The sequence below is a fragment of the Phodopus roborovskii genome, unplaced genomic scaffold (genome assembly GCF_943737965.1).
Source record: "Phodopus roborovskii unplaced genomic scaffold, PHOROB, whole genome shotgun sequence".
NCBI lineage: Eukaryota > Metazoa > Chordata > Mammalia > Rodentia > Cricetidae > Phodopus > Phodopus roborovskii.
This window is the reverse complement of record NW_026126541.1, coordinates 19,325,924-19,345,864: the sequence shown is the minus strand read 5'-3', so window position 1 is coordinate 19,345,864 and position 19,941 is coordinate 19,325,924. Positions and strand designations below refer to the sequence as shown.

The 19,941-nt window shown below is 40.7% G+C and overlaps 1 protein-coding gene across 1 annotated transcript in view; it reads left to right on the top strand.

Moving 5' to 3' along the window:
* The window catches only part of Cc2d2b (coiled-coil and C2 domain containing 2B), a 95,934-nt gene that overhangs the window by 55,265 nt on the left and 20,728 nt on the right, over positions 1–19,941 (top strand). Inside the window, exons 19-24 of the mRNA XM_051200039.1 lie at positions 1,028–1,119; positions 9,446–9,616; positions 11,196–11,292; positions 11,989–12,098; positions 16,007–16,103; positions 19,818–19,916. Of these exons, the coding sequence (XP_051055996.1) occupies positions 1,028–1,119; positions 9,446–9,616; positions 11,196–11,292; positions 11,989–12,098; positions 16,007–16,103; positions 19,818–19,916 (666 nt within the window). The remainder of the gene's footprint in view (positions 1–1,027; positions 1,120–9,445; positions 9,617–11,195; positions 11,293–11,988; positions 12,099–16,006; positions 16,104–19,817; positions 19,917–19,941) is intronic.

Genomic DNA, 19,941 nt, shown 5'->3' with positions numbered 1-19,941 from the left:
ACAGAAATCTACATGTTTGAAAACTCAAGTGAAGCCTAGCTATCTGTCTTATGGGAGAAACAGCAAGGAGCCCAGTCCTGCTGGGTTGCCAAGGAAGATAAAAGAGTAAAATTCCTGCAGGAAGGCAGGTCTGGTTCAATTTCAAGGGGACAGTTTGTTGCCTGTGTGGCAGGATACTTTGCCCATTCTCTCCATGCCCTAGACAGTTCAAGCAGGTAAGCAAGCTTTAGTTACATTGTCCCCAGAATGATGTGTGGCAGGACAGAAAGCTGCAAATTGCCAACTCTACTTTATACTTTCATGTCTGAAAGCCTAAACCTATTATGAAGACTAGAGTTCGAGGAGAGGGAAGAGTTTCCTGAGACAGTTGTAGTCATTAGAAGAATAGAGACTTGACCCAGGTATAGTACTTAACTGTAATTCCAGCACTTGAGAGGCTGAGTGAGGATTGCAAGTTCAAGGACAATCTGGGCTACTTAAGAGCATGTCAGCCTGTGCTGCAGACTGAGACCCTGGCTCAAATTAGAAGAAGAAGAGGAAAAAGGAGGAGGAGGAGATCAAGGGTTATGGCGGCAGCAGTGACTCTCTTGCCGTGTTGATGGGATAGGGACTTAATGTTAGCATAGGATGGGCTGGAGGGAAACAGTGCAGGTCTGTGGGTCAGGGCGATTCATGTTGGTCACTAGGAGTTGCAGAAATGAGCTCCTGGGACTGTCTTTTTTTTTTTTTTTTCCTTGTTCTGGCACCACAGACAATGAGTTAGATGGGAAAACTGGGCAAGGAATTTGGATAAGATGAAAGGAACAAGAAAGGAAAAAGTATAGAAGGAATTTACTCTGCCATAACTGTGTCTTGAAGATGATTTTAATAACAGTAAAGGTAGCCATTTTCCCACTTGCCTAAGGCCCTTCCTACTCAGCGCTTGAAAAATCGAGGGGTTAAATACACAGTGCACCAGAGGCATTGTAAATACATAGCCTTAAAACAGAAACTCTCCACTCCTTCTAACTTCTGGGTTTCTCTTTAGGTGAGACGTCTGATAATGAAAAGAATCATCAAAGTCAGTAAATTTAGCTTGTCGGATATTGTAGCTGACTATGAAGAAATTGTATCTACAAGGTACTTTAGAATTACTAAATGTGAAAGTGAAGCCTTAAGCTACTACCGTCAGAATCCTCTGGGTTCTCTGTATTTTATAAATATTATGTCACATGTCTAAACTGCAGTGATGTGTTTATTTAAGTGTTCTACTATCAGTAAAGTCTTGGCAGTCAATTATCGGAGTGAAAACCTAATAGACCAAAGAAACAGGGGAGGAGCCGCCAGTTGATATTTTCTCCACACTTCCAAGATCAAAGAAACTATGAAATCTCTAAGCCCCTCCCTACTCCTTCCTGTGCATCTTCTCTATCCATATTCCCGTCTTCTCTATGGCTGATTCCTGCCAGCTAGTCACTGGCTCCACCCCCAATTCAAGGTTAGCTTTATTAACACAATCTCACATGGATGCCACAACATTTCCCCCTTTTAATCTAAATAAAAATGAAAAGTTTTAACTCTAGCACAATAAGACTATATACAATAAGAACAATTATCAAGTATTGTCTAAATAAAATAGAAAGGTTTTAGCACTAACACAGTAAAACCATATATAATAAGAAGAATTATCAGGTTAAGAATTACATTCACAATGTCCAGTCCATTTGTATTTGTCAAATACAGAGAAATTACTCTATTATCTAGTCTATCTTGATGAATCCAAAATTTTATACCTAAATCACTTTCTGTCATAACTTGTATTACCAGTCAAAAATGTCCTTTTAGACCTTAAAACATTTTCTTAGATGACAACTTAAGATTTTATGTCTCCAACCTTATAACTTTACATCTCTTTTGCAAGTTTCTTTTCTGAATTTGGCAACAAAGAAAATGGTATAACTAGCCTGGCGTTGGTGGCACACTCCTTTAATCCCAGCACTTGGGAGGCAGAGGCAAGCGGATCTCTGTGAGTTTGAGGCCAGCCTGGTCTACAGAGTGAGTTCCAGGACAGGCTCCAAAATAATACATAGAAACCCTGTCTTGAAAAAAACAAAGAAAGGAAGGAAGGAAGGAAGAAAGGAAATGGTATAACTATTGTATTCAGCTCTCATCAGAGACCCAAGAAGGATAAAATATTACCTGAGTACATTTCCAAATTTATAGAAATGACAGAGAAAGGCATCCATCTTTGGCCTACGGGCCTAGAATATCTATCTGTGAAGTCAGAATTTTGAAGGACTCTCCTACCTTGTCTCACAATGTTCATCAGTTACATTCTTTCATGTCCTGCTTGTCCAATGTGGATGGCATACTGTCAGCAATCAAGGCAAGGGAATTTTCTTGCCCAGTAGCTAACTTTGCCACAATGAAAGTGAACTCTATATAGAGGTTCTTCAGTGCACATCATCCTTTTGTGAAGTAGATTTGTGCTGCCAGGAGCAGACATGTTTCACAGTCATGAAAAGCCTTATGTTATTAAAATATCTTATATGCCATATTCTGAAGATCTCTGATGTGTTTGAAGGTCACTGTCGATCTAAAAATATATGTTTGACCTTGAAAACATACATAACATGAGTATAAGTTTGATTGTTATAGATAACTAACTACTAACCTGCATTTATTTATTTAGTTAGTTATTTATTTAGTTATTTATTTGTTTGTTTTGTTTTGAAACAGGATTTCTCTGTGTAGCTGTGGCTGTCCTGGACCAGATTGGCTTTGAACTCAGAAAGGTCCACCTGCCTCTGCCTCCCTGAATGCCGGGATTAAAGTCATGCACCTCTAATGTTCAGCTAACCTACACTTAATTACCCTAAACAGTTTGTAAAAGTAGCTTTCAAGGACTAGGACTTTTACATTACATTTTTAAATGAGCTGCTTAGGCACAATATTTTAAACAAGAGTAGAAACACATATACAGTATGCTGTAACAAAAATAACCTTATATTTGAGACTAGTATTTGCTTTTTAGTAGATTCAATAATCTACCCTTTTATCATTCCTATATTTCCCCCCTTTTTTCCCACTGTATACGAAAGAAAGAAGGCTTGAGGAAAAAGAAAAAGAGAGAGAGGGAGGGAAGGAGGAAGGAAGGAAGAAAGAAAGAAAGCCTTTAATCCAACCTCCTTTGTTTAGTTTTCTCCCTCACCATGATCAATAACAATTTGGAACTAACCCCTCTAAACAATGTCAAACATATATAACCCACTGAACAACCAAAAACCACCTCTCAGGAATGTGGGCATCATGTTCTTAAAATTACTTCCTGTTGTCTGGGGGCTACAGGAGCTTTAGGGGGCCCTGAGAAAGTTGGGATAACGGTCAGGTCTTAGGAGAGCTAGCTGCATCCTTTGTTGTTCAATCTCTGTGTGACTAGTTGAGATGATCCAGCCTCACAGACTACTCCAGCTAGGACTCCATCTTTAAGTTGTCTGGATGCAGAATTTTGAGGAAACTTCAATAGAGGCATTCTGAGAGGCTGGTTCACCTGTGCTATGTTTGAGGTTAACAAAAAAAAAAAATCTGTCAACTTTATATGGACTGCATAACCAAATTGTAAAATAAATCTTCATCTACGCCATACGAAAGGATGGCATGTAATAATTAAGTCATGAAGACTCTGTAGCCAACAAGATTGGTCATGTCTCATCCATTCTCAAAGCTGTTCCCATGTCAAGGGATCAACTTACACGTCACCTGTCTTGTAGTTTTTCTTGGTTTCTTCCTTTATATCTGAAGCTAAGATTTTCAGGGTTCTTCTCCCAGTCAAATCTGATCTTTATTTATTTTTAAGAAGTCCATAGCTTTTCATTTCTTGTGGAAACAAAAGCAAAACATCTCTCCCCAACATAATACATATCTGGGTTTCCATTCTGAGGTCAACACATCCTTAAAATATACAGGCTGATTTAATTCAGCAGCAGGTTTCTTTTTTCTGTTATCCAATGTCTCTGCACAGCTGCCATTCTTTCTCATTAGTGTTTAAAAAGTAATAAAGTTATTAAAGTACTATGTAATCTATGTCTGGGGGGGTCTTCATTACCCCTTCCTATTTATTAAGCATATCTTTTACATTGATCTCACCCAAGTTGTACTTTCTGTGGTTAGATTTTCTGTAAACCTATCTTATATCCTAGATAATTAATAGGATCTTCCCTTTATGGTTTTTTTTTGGGGGGCAGGGGGCAATTTGTAATCCCTGACAAGGCAAAATTCTCTTTACTTCATCAAACATTTCTTTCTACGCTATCTGTATCTGAATCAGCTGATTAGATACCATCCATACAATGGTAAATTATAGATTGAGGAGCTGTTTATGACTTATTTCTAATAGCTGTTGTACAAAGTATTGACACAAAGTGGGACTGTTTAACATTCCCTGAGGCAAGTTCCTCCACTGGCATCTTCTAAGTGGGCACCATGAAGGCGAACTTTTCTCTGTCCTGTTCTTGTAAAGGTATAGTAAAAAAGCAGTCTTTTAAATTAATGACTACAATAGACCATCCCTTAGGTAATAGGAAGGCAAGGGAATTCTAGGCTGTAAAGAGCCCATTGACTGAATCGCCTTATTTACAGCTCTCAGATCTGTTACCATTATCCATTTTCCAGATTTCTTTTTGATAACAAATGTAGGAGAATTCCAAGGACTGGTCGATGCTTCAATATGTTGAACATTTGGCTGCTCCTGGACCAGCTGTTTCAGTGCCTGTAATTTTTCTGATGTCAAAGGTCATTGTTCTATCCAGACAGGTTTGTCAGTTAACCATTTTAAAGATAGGGCTGTTGGTACCTTTGAAAGACCAATAGCTGTTGTGCCCTGCTTATGTACAACATGAATAGTTGGTGACTATTCTTGATAGTATCTTTTAATATTTCTTTCAGAATCATTATTTTATAGTTTGTTTCTGAGGTTGGAGGAATGTTAATCTGTATTTCCCACTGCTGTAACAAATTATATCCCCACAAACTCATTGCTACATTAGCCACATAAGGCTTTAATTTTCCTATATGTCCTTCTGGCTCTATACTCTCAACCCACATTGTTCTTTGTTTCACCTGAGACAAAGTTCCAATCCCTAGAAGCTGAACATTTACCTCCTGAAGAAGCCAATCTAGATGCCAAGATTTTGGTGAAATTCTTGTTTATATTATCACCTGTGTTTACCAAACCTTCAATTACAATGCCATTTATTCATATTTTTAGCTTTGGCCTTTGATCATTTATAGAAGTTTGCCAAATATTTGTTTTATGGTCTATCCTGAGCTTTTTGTTTTATCTAATAAAGCTGTTATGTCATCCAGAGCAATATGTTTTGTTTTGTTTTGTTTTAACAACAGACATTAAGTCTTTTAATAGCTCTGTGAATGAGTTTCTCCAATGCTGACAGGGAATGATTGAACCAGATTTGATATTGGGGCCTGTGAGAGGCTTCTCAGGGCATTTTCCATTGGCAAAGGGTCACCTTGCCTGTCCCTTGTTGACCTGCATTCATTTGTGCAATTCTGACCTTCTGCACATTCCAGAAGTCTGGGTCCTTCCATTTGGATTATCTCTAAAAAAAGACATTGGTTCTAGGAATGCCTTGCCTACAATTCCTTTTCAGATGACCATGTTAGATGGGAGATTTCATTCTGTAAATGTGTTTCTCTTATTGGTTAATGAATAAAGCACTGTTGGCCAATAGGAAAGCAAGACAGGTAGGATTAGGAGACAAGGAGGATTCTGAGAGATGTAGTAGAGAGGAGTCAAGATGTAGGCCGTGAGAGGAATAAGAGGTCCAGACTCTCTCTCCCTAATGAGACCACATGGAAACACTTAGATTGATAGAAATGAGCTAATATTTAAGACAGAGCTAGCCAATAAGAAGCTCTAGCCATTGGCCAACAGCTTTATAAGTAATAGAGTCTCTGTATATTATTTTGGGACTGACTCAGCTCTGGGATCAGGCTGGTGGGAAAGTGCTCATAACACTTGTCTATCACAGTAGAAACATCTGACATTTTGATTTTTCTTAAAAGTTTGAGAAGTCACTTCTACCAAAATCACATCATAAGCATGAGATCCAATATCAGTTCTATCTCTAATCTATTCATCTGTTGGTGCTGAACTTGGCTTTAAAGACCTAATCAACCTTTTGTATTCTGAATTAGCATTTTCAAAAGCCAAGGATTTGATTAATATTTGTCTGACTTCTGGGTCTCATACTATTATTCTATTTGCAGCTCAAGTCAATCTTTGTAAATAGAAAAATCAGTAAATACTTTTTTGGGGGATGGGGGCTTGTACAATTTTAGTAAATGACTCAGTCCTCTCTTTTTATTCTTCAGCCTTGTCCCAAGCATTCCAAGCTTCTAACTGACATAGGGCCAAGGTATAATCATCAAATCCAAACTGTCTTTGCAAATAAGCACACTAGACTTCACCGAGAACATGATCTTGGGAAATATCAGTGCCTCTAGCCCTATTTCATTGTTCTACAATCCTAGCTTCCTCTCTCCCCCATGTTTCCCATTGAGAACCAGCTTCCAATATTGCTGTAGCTAAATCTTTCCAGGCTTGGGGGATACTTCTGTTCTAACTTGCCCATGAATTTAGTATCTGCTTCACATAGGATGAATGTGAACCATATGAAATTACAGTTTCCTTAAATCTCCTCAAATCTAACATTTCTATAGGATTCCATTTAACTTCTGCATAATGTTGGGGTGCCTATTGTCTGCTGGTTGTTCTTGTATAGTAATTTGATAAACTAAGATTGGTTTGTCTAACAACTTTTTGTCAGCCCTCTTCAGTTTCAACATGTGGTAGTGTGGTAGGTTCTCATCTAAATTCTTCTCTCTGTGTCTGAATATTTTTCTCATTTTCAATAGTAGGTCTTTTAGGACTTGTATCTTAACATTTTTTTTATATTGGCAAGTTATCAAACCACTTTTTAAAAGATAAAATATGAATTAGCAAATTGATAATAATTATAGTTGACATTATATCGATCCCAGCTAAGCCAGTTATCCATTTTTTTTTTTTCCAAGCCATCCATTGTGGCACTACACAGAGTCCTAATTCCCTGTGATGTGATATTCTCCATTCTTAATTTGGGAGAGATTCAGTATTACTTAACGCCCCCTTAAGGACTTCCCAGGTGTCTCACCAATTCTGGTGACTTTTCAGTTTGTCCTCAACAGCAGCCTCAGCGATGGCAGAGCTATGTGGGACAGCCAGATGCAATGGTGGCACTTGGGACTTGAGGTGGGGGGCGGCAGGAGGCAGTGGGCTGTCCAGGCAGCAGGAGAGTGTTGGGAAGTGAGGCCCATGCAGGCGTGGGTGCCAGCAGGATGACAGAGCCAGTGGTGAGTGGCTGTGGCTGCATCTCTGCAGAAGCGTGCGAGAACAGAGTGTCCAGTGCGCACATGTGGAGGGTTAGTGGCAGCAAAAGCCCAAGCAGGAGTCACAGAGCAAATGGGTTTCATGCAGCTGATGTGTGGCCTCTGCCTGTGGAGCAGAAGCAGAGGGACCATGATGGGAAAAGCTCATGACCTGAGCAGCGACTATGGCAGCAGGAGAAGTGGTGGCTTACCATGCACGGGATGCCAGATGATGTGTTCATCTAAGTTGTTCTATTATCACTAAAGACTTGGGAGTCAAGTATTGGGGTGAAAACCTAATAGATCAAAGAAACTGCAGAGGAGCCACCAAGTGACCTTTCCTCCATACTTCCCAAATTAAAGAGACCATGACATTTTTAAGTCCCTCCCTACTTCTTCCTAAGCATCTCCTCTATCCATATTCCTGGCTCCTCTATGGCTAATCCCATCCTGCTAGTCACTGGCTCCACCCCCTTTATTCAAGGCTAACTTTATTAACATAGTCTCAGGGTGTTACAGTGCTGTCAGATATCCCACAACACTACAGTTTCAGAATGTAGAGTAAGGTTTGGTGACAAAATGTAATTGGCCACTTTAGGGCATCTACCTGGCATTATTGCATTTGTGCAGTAGTTTAGAGGAGGTTGGCTTCTCTCTCCTTTTAGGTGGTCGAGGACAAGACAGAAAAAGAAAAGAATGTCTCTGCCCCATTTCTTTTGTTGTTCTGATGTTTTCTTGCAAGACCGCTGCTAGATGAGTCATGGTTGGTAGCAGCACAATAAACCAACCCATCACCTCCCTCCGCAAACCCGAGACTCCTCAGTGTGGTTGTTGGCTTAGTGACTGCACTTGCATCTACTGATGGTTTAACTACCATCTGCAGCCCTGCAGTCCTGCAGTCAGCACACAGCCACGCGGGCCACAGCCTGGTGGGATTTCCTGTCCTGCCCGCACCAGCTCTGGTGCTTCTGGCAAATGTCTCTAGGATTCCATTGACCAATGAAGACTTGGGTGTCAGATGTTGGGGTGAAAACCTGCTAGTTCAAGAAGGAACCAGGTGATCCTCCTTTTTGGCCGAGACCAAGCAAGAGAGTGTCTTTCCAGCTGTCCCAAACCAAAAACAAAAAAACAAAAAAGACCATAAAACTCAAGTCCCTCCCTACTCCTTCTTGTGTGTTTCTCTATTCATCTTCCTGGCTCTTCAGTATTCTGTATGACTAGTTTCTATCAGCTAGCTGCTGGCTCTGCTCCCTGACCCAAGGTTGATTTTATTAACACGTTCTTGGGGTTTCACAGTACAATTAAATATCCCACACCATCTCAGTGGTACCAGGGCACTGAGCTGCACAGGGGCAGGTTGTAGAGCCTTTGCTGGGTTATTGCCATTCTCCAGCACCCATTGTGAAGCCCAAGGGGAGAGTCAGGAGGGAGTCTGATCCCTTCCAAGGCTACATGCAAATTCTCAGCATCACCAGGAAGGTCCTGGCTGCTGTGGAATAAATACTCTCCCAGCCTGAGGGACCTAGCACAGCTTCCTCTCTATGCTCGAAATGGTGCCTAGTTGGGGTTAAAAAGAGCTCTGTCCCCTTCCATAATGGACACAATATGGTTCAGAATAATGGCTTTATTAGCAATTATTTTAAACCATAGTATATTTACTTATTTTTTTTATAGTTTATTTATTTTTTTAAAGTTTCATTTTCTATTCCAACCTCAGTTCTCCCTCCCACCCTCCTCTCACCCTCCCTGCCCACCCCCAACCCACAACGCCCCCCCCCATCCACTCTTCCTCACAGGTAAGGGCTCCCATGAGGAGTCAACAAAGTCTGGCACATTAAGTTGGGGTAGGACCAAGCCCCTCTCCCATGCATTAAGGATGAGCATGGCATCCCGCCACAAGGGATGGGCTCCAACAATCTAGCTCATGTACCATGATTAACAGACATCTATAGAACGTTCCACCCAAACCTAAATAGAACACTAGTATATTTAAAACAGTATTATTTTGTGTACATAGAGCTGATCACTTTTTACTCTTTAGCCAGTTGACAGATGCGATTTGTAAGTTCATTGAACCACGAAGGAAGTTAAAGCCTCAGAGGAAAGAAAGAAGAAAAGTCACAGCACAGACTGTCTCTGATGGAGATATCAAGATTCTGGTCAGGATCCTAAGGGCCTACAACATTCCTACCAGAAAGAAAATATCTCATAGGTAAGGTGATGGGCTCCAATGTCTGCAGTTGCAGAAGATCTCTCTTAAATGTGCTAAACATCTCCTTTACTTCATCTGTGAAACTTTGCATTTCACTGTTTCGGTGCATAATGCCTGGAGATGTAGCTCAGTGATAGAGCGCTTGCCTAGCACACACAATGCTGTGAGTTTAATGTCTACCACACACACACACACACACATACACACCCTTACATACAAATCACGTACATAAAATGCATAAGCTTTTAACCCTTCATTTGGTTAGTCAAACCTATTCTCAATGTCACATATTAAAAGTTTCTGTAGTAGCTCAGAGATAGAGTGTTTGCATAAATGGGCTCAAAGCCCTGCCCAAAACAAACTGCCAAAACCAAACAAAAGCATTTCAGGGGCGTGACATTCCCAAAGTAACTTAGTGTATGCTTTGGAGATATTTGCCATATGAGCATCTTCCATGTCACCAAGTGAATTCTTGTTCCTGTTTCTGAAGTCTCTGCAGCCAGCCACTGTCACAAGTGGGAAAATAGATGGTACATTTTGTTTCAGGAAGTCTTCAGATGTGGAAAGGCCCGTGTGGTCAGAGTCACTACAACTACAGCCAGTTCTGCTTAGTGTCTGTAGGTAACTACCAAAGAGGGATTTCACCCATCTTTTCTGTATGCACTGAGTACATTTTATTTGCATTTCTTGGGACCAAAATAGACATTACCTACTAAAGGCTGGTCAAATTAAGGCCTTGTAAATTTTAAGTACCCTTTTCATTAAATGTATCCTAGATATTCAGGGTCAAGGATGGTTGATAGATATGAGTATTACTACCCAACTACCCCAGGAATATCAGGTATTTTCTCCTTCTTGTTTACCACATAGGTGCTCTGCTTGCTTTTTTCAGGTTAGTACAACTCTGTGAAAAACAGACATTTTTCTTACTGGCTGTTAATTTGTATTTAAAATCTTTTAAAGGTTTTGGCTTTGTTTTATGAACTACAACCTTATTCCTTGACACAACTAATTATTTTCACAACCAGTGCACATCTTAATGGCCATGTGTAAAGAAAGGACAGAAAATTGCTGTTTTTTTCTATAGCTATCATTCTGCAGAAGAAAATATTCATACACACACACACACACACACACACACACAGTAGGAAAGTAGGAAAGCTACATTCTCCGAATATCACTTGGCTCATTTTTCCGTTGGTGCTGGAAACTAGGGCCATGAGCTGGGCACACCTTTAATCCCAGTGCTCGGAGGCAGAGTCAGGTGAATCTCTGTGAGTTCAAGGCCTGTCTGATCTACAGAGCTAGTTCCAGGACAGGCTCAAAAACAATACAGAGAAACCCTATCTCAAACTGCCCCCCCAAAAAACAAAACAAACAAACAAACAAAAAACCCCAGCATGTTACCACAGACTAGATCCAGCCTGTATTTCAGCAGTTAAGAGCCACTTCCCCAGAGCAATGATGATTGCCAACATGATATGACAAAACAAAACAAAATTCTGTAAGACCCAGGGTAATCCTCATGCTTACCAACACTAATGTTAAAACTATGTCTCCATGTTGGTTTTTCCTGAAGAACTTTTGGTATGCCTACTTACTCGAGGTCATCCATGGCTCACCGCAGACATCAAGAAGCAATCAAATTTGTAGCCTCGAATGACTTCTTAAATGAGGTATTTAATGTCTTTTAAAGTCCGTTATTGGCTGATTGATCTTAGTTGCACCTGACTCTCAGCTGCTCTCTCCATCATATCAACATTCTTGAGATTTCAGTTATTTTCCTTTAACAAAAGAAAGGTGTCATTTATGACTGTAACTCTTATCATCTCATTCTCTGCTCAGCCCTGTAGAACAATGTATAAGCTCCTTACCCACACGCAGCCATTCTCATGTCTGTCCACTACACAGCCATGCTGTCTTGGCTTCCAGTTTGTTCCCTTTGCTGGGAATGGCCTCCACCCATCTCCATGCTCTAAGCTAGGTAAGCATAGCAGTGTTTCAAAGCCTGAGCTCAAGAAGGATTTCCTCTGTGATGCTCATCTGGTCCTCACCCCAGAATCACGCCCATACCCATTTCTGAAATCCACAGCTGCAAGTTGTCTGGTTCTCTTGCTGTGTTGCTCACCTCTCATGAACCTTATTTTCTTGTCTGTTTATTTTTCCCTGGCAAACTTTAAAATCTTTAGGGAAAAAGGTCTATTTGTTTTTGGCTCTTTAAAGAGTGCCTGACATAGAATAAGACCAATAGACGTTCATTAAATCTATGGCTAAGCAAGGAAACCGGTGGGCAAATAATTTCCCAACCTTTTGCTTTTCTCCATCGTGTGAAATATCACAAAAACCCACTCAGTGTTTATTCTGCATTTCAGGATACTGTGCACCCTTTCATAGAAGTTTCTTTCCAACACATTGTATATCAAACTAACACCGCAAGTGGATCTCACCCATGCTGGAATGAAGAAATCAAAGTAGATTTTATGTAAGTTGGAGTCCATCTTCCTGCAGTCAGAGTAATTGTGTAGTGAGGGAGCATGTTCATGTTAGCTTGGGTGGTGTACATATGGAGGCAGGTACTGTCCACCTCTTCCTTGGGAGGGAGTGTTGTGTGAGGCTTCTTGTAGGGAGGCACACTTAAAAGGTCTGATCACCCCAGACAGGGAACCAATGACAGGTCAAAGAAATAATTCTACCAAAATCCAACTTGGAAAAGCAATGAGAGTATTACAGCTACTGACATGAGTATAGGAGAGGGCTTACTTATGGAAGCATGCATGATTCAAAGGCAGCTGCATCACCAGAAAACCCACCCCAGCCTGAAGGCCGAATCAGGAACACGGCAGTCCTAGCGTGCTCTACATAACCTGCAGGCAGCCTGATGGGTCAGAGTCTGCTCTCCTCAGCAGAGGTAGTACTGTGAATCTAGTATGTTTCAGGGACGTCCTGAGATTTGTGAGTTGTTTACTTCACGAGTCTTAAGTGGCCTCCCTCTAGGATGGAAATGTGTCGATTCCAAGGATATCACTATCCTTGGACACATGGTATCTCACATTGTCCTCACATCAGCCCTTATCAATGAAGTGATATTGTTCTAGAAAGGGGAATGGGTTTGTAGAGGTGAGTTTCTCTCTTGAGCTATGTGAAGAGACAGCAAGAAGACCCATAGCAGATACTGCATAGGCTCTGTATTCCCAGCTTTCCAGAAGTGTGAAAGAGAAAAGTCTGTTCTCTACAAATTACCTTGTCTCGGGTGTTCTGGAATTGCATCATTACATAGACTGAGACACTTTCTTCCCTTTATTTGAACTTCTATATAGTCTACTATTGAGTGAAAACACCACGGTTACTTAACCCTTTCTTTTCTACTACCCGGCCTCCCTATTTTTTTGCCTTTGCAATCAGTGCTGTTCTGTACATTCCTGCACTTGTCTTCAGAAGGCCATTGTTTTAAGTTAGTGGCTCCCAGCCATTTTGTGTATCATAGTCCCCTGGACAGCTTCTTAAACATAGATGTCTGGATCCTCCTCCTCAGGTTCTAAGTTTGTAGGTTTAGGGCAGGGCCTCATAATTCCACATCTATCAAGATTGTACAACATGTATATGCTTAACTGGTAGTGGATTTCCTTCACTTTCCTTCCTTTAAAGCTTGTAGTAATTACATTAATGTTTTAGAATGAGTAAAATCACATTCCCTACAAGATTCCTGCATGTAAGAGATATTTTAATGAAAGTTAGTAAATCAGATTTCAATTTCCAGAAGAAACATGCCCCCATGTTTCTGCTTGCTTTGACAAGGACAAAATGAATATGAGTCGAATAATCCCATAACTAAGTTTGTTTAGAAGCACCCACAAGTGACCCAATAAAAATAGGTCAAACTCCCTGTCCACTTTCTCTGATATTGCTGTGCTTTACCGCTAGGCACATGTTTACCTGTTTTCTTCATGATCAAGGGTCCATAGCTGCTAAACACCTAAACATTTTTCAAATAACATAACTTCATTTTGAGGAGTGGGAAATTTAATTTTTATTTCTACAACATAGTATCGTTTTTATGAATATTTTATATCATTCCATAGTCCATATGACATTATAATCATTGTATATGATTATTTATGTGATTTTACATTATTTATATGTTTTATCTGGCTCCCGTATGGAAAAACATGAAAACACAGGAAAACTGTCATAGCTATCTACATGCTCTCTATGGAACCATTGTGTATACCCAGGATTCCTCTCTCGAGTCAAAGCTACTAGACCCTGACCAGGATGTATGAGAGGAAAGGGGGGGAGGGGAAGGGGGATGAGTGGAGTGAAAATGAAAAGAAAATGTGTTTGCTGGAAAAGTTTCTAAAGTAGTTTAGATTATCGTGTGTGTTTGGAAATACTTGGATTATTAATTTATACATTAAGAGTTTGGAGTTTATTCTTTGGGGTTGTTTATTTGTTAAGACAAGGTCTTGCCATGTTGCCCAGACTGGCCTAGATTTCACTATAGAGATGAGGCTGGCCTTGAACTCCTGTTCCTTGTGCTTGAGCATTCTAAGTGCTTGGGTTATAGTCATGTGCCAGTATGCCCAGATAGATACACTACATTAAAGTAATTTGATTAGGAGAACAAAAAAGGATCAGTAAGAAAGGTACATTTGTAAGTAAACTAAATCAAATGATATACTAACAGAATATTGACCATTTTGTGGTTTTAACAGTGAGATAAGCCAAAAATGCAGTTACCTGTGGCAGCATGCCCCCTGGGCTACACCTGGTCTGGCTCCAGAGTGCTAGCACCTAGCCCTAATCCATCCTTTGTTTAGCAAATACCTTCTATTCCCTTGTTACCCTGTATGAACCTTGCCTGAGAGTTTCCCAAGGATACAAAGCCTGTGCAAAACTTGGTTGGTGGGTTTCCTGAATGGAGGATTTGCACTTGGCATTGCCCCTCTGGAAGCTTCCTCAGGATGTTTTGAGGATATAGAAATCAACTTGCTAAGGTGTAAATTGAAGAACAATAAAAGGAGCCCTGGGCAAAGGGAAAGCCTTCAGTCCTTAGATAGTATGCATGAGGCTCTAGGTTCAATTCCTAGCATTGGAAAAGGGGGAAGGGGGAAGCCTACATGCAAATGTAACATGTAGTGACAGCAAATAAAGAATAATTAGTGCGTTCTACTTTGGAGGAGGAACTGTGGCAAAATCTGAGGCAAGTTTGAATAGACTATCTGATGTAAGATAATGCAAAGGGCTTGGTAATTCAAAGTATACCAAATGAATAAACTGGTGTCTTGATGTGGTTCTTGTCCTTTCTTGTGCTAGTAGAATTCTATAAATATACATAGCCTCCCTGCCATGGCCTGGGCATTCCTACCATGAAATGAAACTCCTGAGGAACAAAGTAGGATAATTAGCTTATTTTATTTCTTGGAAATATAAAGAGTATTCAATTTAAAACTGTCAAGGAACTCAAATGCTATTTTTCAGTGGTCACTGCCAGCACCCATTATCAGAAAAGTATAGGCATTATTGGAGACTCCATGGAGTAGTGCTTGCTTCATTAAAAACAAACCAACAATTGTCCAGTAAAAAGTAAAAATATTACTAGGCAAGGGGCTGGGCTGTTTGTCACTCAGAAGCCAGTAGCTGGAACCTCAGGTTGTGGGCAAACTGGAATGGGGAGCTGTCATCATCAAAGCTCTACCTTGGGAAACTCAGGGGTTACAAAGGTATCTTAAAGGCAGGGAAAGTTGTAGAGTGAGACCAGGAGCAGGAAGGCTACATGCTGGGCAGGGCCACCATCAACCCCAGCAAATATTCCCTTTTTATCTGCTGCCAGGACATCTCAGTCAATCTGACCTCCTGGAACTAACGCCTGAGTTTTCTTCAGGGAGGCATACTACTTTTCTACAAGTTAAATCCCGCAGCAATGCCCATGTTTTGCATCAGTTGTTGCAGGGAACTAAAGACTAAAGAATGGTGTTTCACACGGTATAATATGGTGACCACCGGCTGGTCTGGGCGTTGTAAATCCAAACGGGCTGTCTGGAGTCTTGGTCATTTCCATGGGTCTTCTCTTTAGGATACACAGTGCCAAGCAGCGTCTTTGTCTGCCTGCTCATTGAGCTTGACATGCTCTCCAGGCAAACCCATATCGTTGTCTGTTTTTATTTTCATCTTTAGAGAAATATAAGGTAAATTATAACAGAACACTTTCGTTCCAATGAGCAGGAGAAGCCAGGCTTCAAGGAATATAGCATTTTCTAAGTCTAAACTTTACAAAGGAAAAGAGCATAGGTAACTTATTATATATACTTCATCAATGATGTGCTTAGAAAATAAGCGGATGTTGAAAAAAACCAAAACCTTAAAATTCAAATGTGCTCTTCTTGTTTTCAGCTCACCAGGACATGATTACAGCTTCTGTAGTTTATCCAAAATAAAAGATAATATACATATCAACGTTTTTGATGAAGTGGTAATTGAAAAACATGAGGTAATGAAGGAAAATGTCTGGTTAATGTTGAATAATTATGAGGTCAAACTGAGTGGAATCTTGGAACATTTTTGTGAACTTACTTTGTTGTCTGTTTCTGAGACAGGGACTCACTGCAGCCCAGGCTGGCCTGAAGTCACTATGTGGCTCTGGCTGGTTTTGAACTTGTAGCAGTCCAATTACCAGTATATGCTTCCATACCTTGTGTCATTTGCTTTTAATGTGATATATGTAATATTTTCTTAAAGGGTTTGAGTCAATGTGCAATATGACAGATCCTAGCAATCTGCAAAGAGCAAGGGTAGTGAACAGGCCAGGACGGAGGAGGGTGTGTGTGTGTGTGTGTGTGTGTGTGTGTGTGTGTAGGGAGCAGACGCTTATGATTGAACATTACACTTAAATATGAACTTTTTTAGTAGTAAAGACAGAAAGATAGGCAGAAAAACCTCACATATTTTTCATTATCTGATTAAAGAAAACATACCACGCTACACAAGACACCGCGTTATTTTAGGACCATAATTTTGTTGCATTTTCTGTCATTTCTAAAATTAATGATTGCTTTCCCCATACATTAGTGAAAAGGCCTAACCCAATGCCTAGCACCATAGCCAGTTCTGTATTGAGTGTTAGTTTCCTTCCTGTTAACTTGACATCCACCATAGCTGCTGTCTCCGGGTAGGCAAGTTAAATGCTTTCATATAAATGGCTTTAAAAAATCATTGGAACAATTACTGGGGTAAGGTCCACCTGGCTCACTGCTTGAAAGCCGGGAGATGGGAGATGGGAGATGGGAGAAAGGAATCAGGATGATGGAAGCCTTTGTTGCCTCAGAGTTCAGTCTTGAGGAGCCCAGGTATGCAGAGGGCTCTATCAGGAGGGAAGAGAGTGAAATGATGGCTGGCAGGCTACATGCTGAGCTGGGTCTTTGTCATCCAAAGTATTTCCTTTTTCTTCTCTGAAACATTGTGGTGGTTCTCAGCCACCTGATGCTGTCTCCTTCAGTTCTGTTTGGACAGACATCTTACTGCCCCCACTCAGATTGTTCAGCAGTTTACCCAGAGATCCGCCTGCCTCTGCCTCCCGAGTGCTGGGATCAAAGGTATGCGCCACCACTGCCCAGTGATAATCTAAATGGAAAGAAGTATTATTTACTATCTTAGCCATTTAGATGAGCCTTCTTTTCTAGGTATGTCCAACCTGTGACCCACAGGCCACATGTTTCCTGGAATAGTTATGACAAGTCTTAACCCATTTGTAGATGACATCATACACCACATCCAAAAGTTAGACAATCATACTTTAGAATTTAGAATGTCAGGGAAAAGGGAAAGGAACAAACCTTGCAAAAGGGTTGACATGGGGTGTGCAACCAACTTGTAAAAAGGACAAAAGGAAGGGCTCTGCGAAGGACAGCACCCTGAAGAACGGCCCTGTTATCTCAGTTCTGTTGAAGGGAGAATGATTCTATCTGGAGGAATGAAGGCTCTAGGTCAGAGAGGATGGATGAGACCTGGTAGCGCAGAGCTCGCGGTTAGATGATCAGGAAAAAAAATCTTAGAAGCAGTGTCTTCAAGCCAGCTTTCCAAGAGCGAACAACTATTCACAGTAAAACTTTAAGTGGATTCTTAATAAAGGCTGAGGGATGGTCTTAAGTGGCCATTTGTTGATGGCTTACATCCAAGGACCTATTCTGAATACTTTTCTGATTCTATCTCAGTGCTTGGTTTGACACGTGGGAATAAGTTGATTGACATTGAAGTCTTGTAAATGCTTTGCATTGCTATGGGTTTAGTCTATACGCGTCAGGTGTTAAGATGTGCTTGGGACAACGCTGGTGCTCTATATAGAAGAGGAAACTGTTCATATTGGCCTTTCCTCATGGACTGCGTTGTAGGTAACGGTAGACTGAACAGTCCACTTTCCCACTAAAGATGAGAACAAGTGACAAGATAAGCACCCATTTGAAAGACAGTTTGGGATTATTATTGATCACTATTGTTCATAAATGCCTCTTCTCTTTTCTCCGGTATTTTTTCTGACTATTATCAAATCTTTCTTACTCCCTATGGATTTCCCCCTTTGTTACATGTCTCAGAGTTACACCACAGATTTTCAACAGTAGAGATGGGCAGAGCTTTTGGGAACTGCATTTGGAGCTGGGTTGGGCACTCCAGGCATGGTGCCTGGGTTAACTAAACTATAACATAAACATGATAGCCACAGAAGGAACTTATAATGAATCCAGTGTTCAGATGATGATTTAGCTGTTTAGGAAAGGGAAGCAGGTGGGGGCCTGTGTGGAGAGAGTGCAGGGGAGGGGAACAAGTGTGAAGGATGGAAGAATGACAAAGGAGAGGAAGGGATCCTTTGGAAAGATTTCACATTGTTAGCATATGTCACTGTCAGTGGTCCTAATCCTTATATATGTTAGCCTCTTATTCCTGACTTTATACAAGTGCTTCTATATTTTATCCTGATTTTATTGTTTGTGTCTGGGTTTTGGGTTTTTTGTTGTTGTTGTTGTTGGCCGTTTGTTTGATTTTGGTTTTTTGGTTTTTCAAGACAGGGTTTCTCTGTGGCTTTGGAGGCTGTCCTGGAACTAGCTCTTCTAGACCAGGCGTGGTTTTGAACTTACACAGATCAGATCAGCCTGCCTCTGCCTCCCTAGTGCTGGGATTAAAGGCATGCACCACCACTGCCGGCTTGTGTTTGTTTTTTAAAAGGTTGATGTTACTGTTTATTTATGTGCATGGGTATGCAGAGGTCAGAGGGATGTCAGATATCCTGGAACTGGAGTTAGTTACTGGTGGTTGTGAGCAGCCTGATGTGGGTGCTGGGAAATGAACATTCTAAAACGATGAGCTCATCTTCAAACTATGGCAGATTGCATATTTTCTACCTCATTTATCTACTATTTTTAATTTGCATTATTTTTTGTATATTTTTTTTCATTATGTATTCTTCCTCAGTCTGCAATTTTTGTATATTATGTTGTTAACATTTTCAAATGTTTGAGAGGTTTCAGTGTAAACTTTCAGTTTTAAATTTTAATAGCATCATTTAGTTGCATGAGCAATCATATCATTTATTTCCTTGTTTCCAGTTTTGTGGAGCCACTCTCCCATTCCTTTTAACATACCCTAATAAAAAGAGAAGGCCCCACTGGGCAAGCTAGGTAACAGAGAAATCACATCCTAAGCCAAAAAGGAAAGGCTTATTTTGGATTGCAAGAATTGTGTGTTAAAATGTTAGCATTTGAAAGTGTTAAACTGCCTCTTTAAGGATGTGCCTCCTTGTGACCCATCCGAACAGACACAGCAGGCTCCCAAACTGGTCATCTTAAAAATAAAATTCTTAGCTGGGTGTGGAAGTTCAGGGCTGTACTCCCAGAACTTGGGAGATAGAGGCGTGTTGTTCAAGGTCAGTCTCAAGTACATACACAGGTTCATGGAGAGATCTTGCCTCAAAGGAATATGACAGAGTCAAAGGATGGCTAATGAGCTAGGCATGCAAACTGCACCCAAACATCAAACCACACACACACACACACACACACACACACACACACACACACACACACACACAGAGAGAGAGAGAGAGAGAGAGAGAGAGAACAAAAAACGAATAGCTTGTTGTAGCTACCTATGATTGTAAAAGTACCCATCTTATAGGAACCATTTTTGTGAGTTTACCTTCCATTTGCTTTAACAGGACCATTGTCTCAAGAGCTGCAGTGCTCACACTTACATACAAAAGAACTGGCTGGGCTCCATCAGCTTCCCCTTCTCAGCCCTTCTGCAACAGTCTGAGGTAACAGAAAAGCTCGTTGCTGATG